Source organism: Bacillus rossius, chromosome 1, assembly GCF_032445375.1.
Source record: "Bacillus rossius redtenbacheri isolate Brsri chromosome 1, Brsri_v3, whole genome shotgun sequence".
NCBI classification, from domain to species: domain Eukaryota; kingdom Metazoa; phylum Arthropoda; class Insecta; order Phasmatodea; family Bacillidae; genus Bacillus; species Bacillus rossius.
Window position 1 is genome coordinate 49,761,516 of NC_086330.1, and position 4,992 is coordinate 49,766,507.

General features: G+C 41.0%; 1 protein-coding gene across 1 annotated transcript; it reads right to left on the reverse strand.

The window, feature by feature from the left end:
- Window positions 1–242: 242 nt before the first annotated feature.
- On the reverse strand, window positions 243–3,031 carry LOC134528994 (cuticle protein 67-like). The gene is made up of 2 exons (XM_063362665.1): window positions 2,994–3,031; window positions 243–1,585 (listed from the first exon to the last, which is right to left on the reverse strand). Exons 1-2 carry the CDS (start codon window positions 3,000–3,002, stop codon window positions 1,067–1,069), a joined length of 528 nt encoding a protein of 175 aa, XP_063218735.1. The 5' UTR covers window positions 3,003–3,031; the 3' UTR covers window positions 243–1,066.
- Between the last annotated feature and the right edge of the window lie 1,961 nt (window positions 3,032–4,992).

Consider the following 4,992-nt stretch of genomic DNA (forward strand, 5'->3'; position numbering starts at 1 on the left):
TCAAACAGCATAAGCGAGAGCATTTGGTGGATGGTGAGCAAGTTTTAAAACATGCAGTTTCTCTTAGTTGTAGGAATTTTTTTTTATGCAGATTAAAGTTATTATACGCTTCTGGCACCTTTTTATGAATAATGATTCCGTAGAACACATCTGAAACACACATGTATTTGATCTTGATGTCATAACTATCCCATCAACCAAAAATGTCTGACTAACATAAATAGATAAGAAAACATACATTATAATATGAAAATGAAAAATAAATAGATTTTATTGTACGAAATATCATTAACATACTGTCACAAATGTAGACGTATTACTTAGAAAACAATTATGTATTTAGTTCGATCCGACAAAAATTGCAATGTTTGCAAAATAATTTCATTTTTATAAATGTTTTTAAGATAAACACAATGCTAGGAAAAGCAATAATAATTTATGATTTTTTGTGTAAAATAAACAGTTTTTTTTAAATATAAATTTGTATCTTGCAAAATTAACAAATTAATACAAATAAGATTATAGCATTGCTCTTCCTAGTCTTAGAAATTTAAATTTGTCCTCAGATGTTCTTTTATCTAGTCCTACATGTTTTCTATATTTCCACTTAAACATTAATAACTAAACTAACAAAAAATGGTTCACTCTTTAACCTCGTACTCAGTAGCTTGCAAGAAACATGAAAGTCTAATTACTTTTAGTAAAAACCATTTCCACGTATTTTTCCGCCAATGGCATAATTAATAATATATGTGTAATTTACACTACAAAGACAAGCAATTCTGAACAATTTTTTTAACCAAGATATATAATACGATCTATATTTCATATAGAATAATAAGGGAGAATTGAAATAACATTTGTACATGTATGGAAAAATTTTATTTAATAAATATTATATACAAATGGTATATAATTGCTCAGTCTGTTCAGTTCAGTTCGCTCAGTAATAAAGTCTAAACAGTTTGCATGAGAAGGGGAAGAGACAGGAAGTGAGGGGAAGGGCTTGAAGCACTCCAGGACTCGTCAGCGATGGGCCCGGGAGAGAGGAAGACACGAGGAGTGTCTAGTAGCCGTAGTAAGCTCCAAGACCGGAGAAAGACACGTGAGAAGCGACGGCGGCGGGAGAGTAAGCCAGACCGTGGGCGGCGTAGGCTGCGGGGGCGGCGTAGGCCTGGGCGTAGGCGGGGGCGGCGTAGGAAGCGTAGGCGGGGGCGGCGTACGCTCCGTGAACGGCGGGGGCGGCGTACGCTCCGTAGGCGGGCGCGTGGTAGGTGGCGCCGTATGCCACACCGGGGTTGCTGACGCGCACGTCGGACTTGGAGACGCTGGAGTAGGGCGTGTCGATGGTCTTGGAGTAGGTGGACACCTGTCCCAGGTTGCCGGGCGTCCTCAGGATGTTGGAGTGCTGGGAGGTGATGGCGGGAGAAGCGTAGCCGCCGTAGCCGTAGGCGGAGCCGGCGTAGCCGTAGGCGGGGGCGGCGTAGCCACCGTAGCCGTAGGCGGGTGCGCCATAGGCAGCCACGGCGGGGGCGCCCAGGTAGCCGGCCTTAGCCACGGCCACGACGACGGCGAGGACGATGAACTGGAAACAGACACGTAATACATTTTTGTTAGTCTTGCGCAATAACTTTTCAATTGGTACCTGTCTTTATGGTGTTTTAAATTTATTTACTTAATAGTAAATTGGACACGTTTATGATACTTATACGTATTACAGTGTACAAATATGCATATAAACATATGTCTAAAACTATCTAAGTTATCTTTGGTTTAGATGTTTTTTATCTCAGAAATTTCACAATGTATCTTAAGAGAGATGGCTTCAAGTATTTATTCTAAGTGGTTTTTTTGAACCCTTAAAAGCCGCTTGCCTCGTCTTTCCCAGGATTCGCTAGCAAATTGGTAAACCGGCACTTTGAATCAAAAAATTGTCCCGACCTGGCTGAACTGGAATTGTGAATTCTGATGTGTAAAAAAATATTGTTAAGAATGTCCGTCTCAGTAGGACTTCAGCTATGAAAATTCTTCCTGTTTTGTTCCTTTCAAATATGTAACAAGAGAGTTAAAGAATCTCTTATTGGTTACCCTATTATAAGCTACGAAGAACTTTATAAATTCATTTAGAAATTTTTATGTGTGCTGAAATAGTGCAGGATTATTCATGGAATTTTCTAAGACGGCAGTAGTGAATATTGCTCTGATACTGCTACCAGTATAAAGAATTCGGAGGACATCAACGTTATACATATCCTATACCATATCACTCCAAATAGTCATGTGGCTAGGTAACTTGCACAGATGTTTGCCTGCCAAACTGGCATTACTTTAGACTGTGGTACAATGACGACGCTAAAATTGACACACTTTATTTGCCAAAGAAAAATGTGTCTTTGGATCGCTCTGTCTACTGTATGCTTTTGTAACATAAGATTTATGATTAAAGTTATTATTAATTTTCTTCGTTGTGCTTAGTCTGATTAAAAAAAAACTGTTTTTAGGTAATGCAGTTTGCAGAATCCCACCTGTTTCTGAAGTAACGTTCCTTTTGATTTTTAAAAGCTAAAATTTGTAAAGAAATTTCGTCGTTTCGGTTAACAATTGAGTCGCCATCTTCATGGCAAAACATAAATTAACAATTCTAGCGCACTGAATTAATTTAAGTATATTAAATTTCCATCAATGAAAATATTTTTAACAAAGTTTAATTTTAAAAGCGTCAAATACTTGTTAAAATTAGATTTTTTATTTTGATGATGAACGAGATCCTTTTCTATGTACTTCCCACGTTGGCAGTAAATAAAAATTAACTGATTTAAATTGAATTCTGCAAGAAATATTTTATCTTACAGACGGTTGCGTGAAATAAATTGGCTGAATATACAGAGAGTTGCCATTTATGACTTTCAGAATTTATTTATTCCAGAACAACTGGGAGGACCTAGCAAACGAGTGCTCTTGCAGTAGTCCTTGCGGCGCAGTTCTCCACGAACCTTGTACATGATGAGTGCCGGTGGTTGATGGAGCGACCAGTGACGTTCGGAGCGAGACACCGGGGGTTCTTATACACCGACGCGCACGGGACTTACCCTCTCCACAGCCTCGACCCCGAAAACTTGCAGCGTTGAGACCCGTCCCGCGTCCCGACCACGCCCACCGCCAAAAGCCCGTTCAGGCCACTCGGACCGGTTGGCTGTTGCCCGCCGCGAGAAAGTGCTCAAGGACGATATATTCTCATTGATAATTTTTTTAACGCAAAAAAATTAATCCTCATACAATCGCAACGACCGCTCTAATTTTCATTTCATTTGGGCCTAAGCGCTCCGCCTAGTCAGGGATGTATTTGCGTTAGTGAGGCGGGATCATAAGTGCGACGCCCGCTGTTTGTTTCTAGAGCGTTATCGCCTCTAGGCGCAATGCTGTGAGTTCCGAGAGGTAACCACAACACTGCATGGCGGAGAAATAATGAATGAGTACTTTCAAAAATCTCTACCGGTAGTTTCATGTCTGAAAATTATTCTGAATACATGTGTTTTTAGTTTTTTTCATTCTTCTAAAAATACGGTTTGAAAACTAAATGCGGAAACTTTACTACTTATCCGCTCTAAAGGTATTTTATAATTATTTTTGTAAATATACCTCATTCGGATATATCGAGCAGTTTTTCATTGCGTGTTTTTTCCTGAAGCTCTGCGCACATTAGAAAAAGGCAAAATACCATGACACGGACCAGGAAGATATAGAAAGAAATCACCCGTGAACTACAGTAAGGAAAACTCAGATCATCTGCCTAGAATGACTGTGTAAAACCCTGGAAATACTGAAATCAGGAATACTGGACAAGAATTGGAAGCCGGTCTTAAAGACTGTGTGTACAGTGCCTCGTTACCAACGAGCAAATCATCCCCTCCTACAGAGATAATTTTTGACAAGTTTAATTTTAAATTTGATGGTGAAAGTGACTGTGACTCGGCTGGAGACCTATTCAGACAATTGAGTAAGCCACCGTGCACCCAAAGGCACTACGGAGGTTGGCAGCACTGCACAACCTCGCTCCAAGGCAGTATGGGTTCGAATACAGTCTGATGCGATCCAGATCATCTTCACCGTATTTTGGTGTGGGTTGCCTCGGAGTACTGCCGTTTTCCCCCTCGCCAATCCTCCTCACCCACCTCACCGCATGTACCATCGCTCACTTCACAGGCTCGCAGGACAGACAGGCGTGGCAGCCGGCTCCGTGGAGCGGGCATCCCACCCGAACTGTCAGTAAAAGAATATCAAAGAATAGCTGAAGAAGAGTACAGAAGTATTGAAGAAGGGTTACAACATAATGAAGATTTAACAAGAATAATTGAAGACAGACCAAAGAGAGAAAAAAAATGGCAAAAATAAAACTGAAAAAAGGTCGAAAAGTGATGAACATGAGTCAAGAAGAAACGGGGAAATGCAAAGAAGAGATTAAGAAAGACCAAGAAGAAATGAAAGACAAAGAAGAGATGAAGAACGAGCAAGAAGAGCAATGAGAACACAAGGAGTCATGAAGATGGTACAAGGAGAAACTAAGTGCAGTCCAGACGAGATTCAGAAGAACCAAAAAGAATTGAGGGACCAAGAAGAGACAAAAAAGAGCCGGGAGGAAATTCTTTATGAACAAGTAGCTGCGAGAGAAGGAATAGAGAGGAAACTGGAAGAAACAAGCAAACCATTGGAAGGTAATGAGCGATACTCTCAAAAGTATCGGACCATCAAAGGCAACGGTCGGTCCGGCTCGGCAGCTGGCTGAACGACATGCGGCATCTGCGACGCAGAAGTGTTACCGGGTGACAAGATAAACTACATTTGTTGTGACAGAGATATATCTGATAAAGCTGTACAGCCCGCGATGGAGGAAAGGCAGGCGGCCTAAACGTCGTGTAGCATGGGGACACCCACGAGGAAATGCGTTAACTGTTGAGGACGAACAGGTTTAGGGAAGGGGAAATGTTATAAACG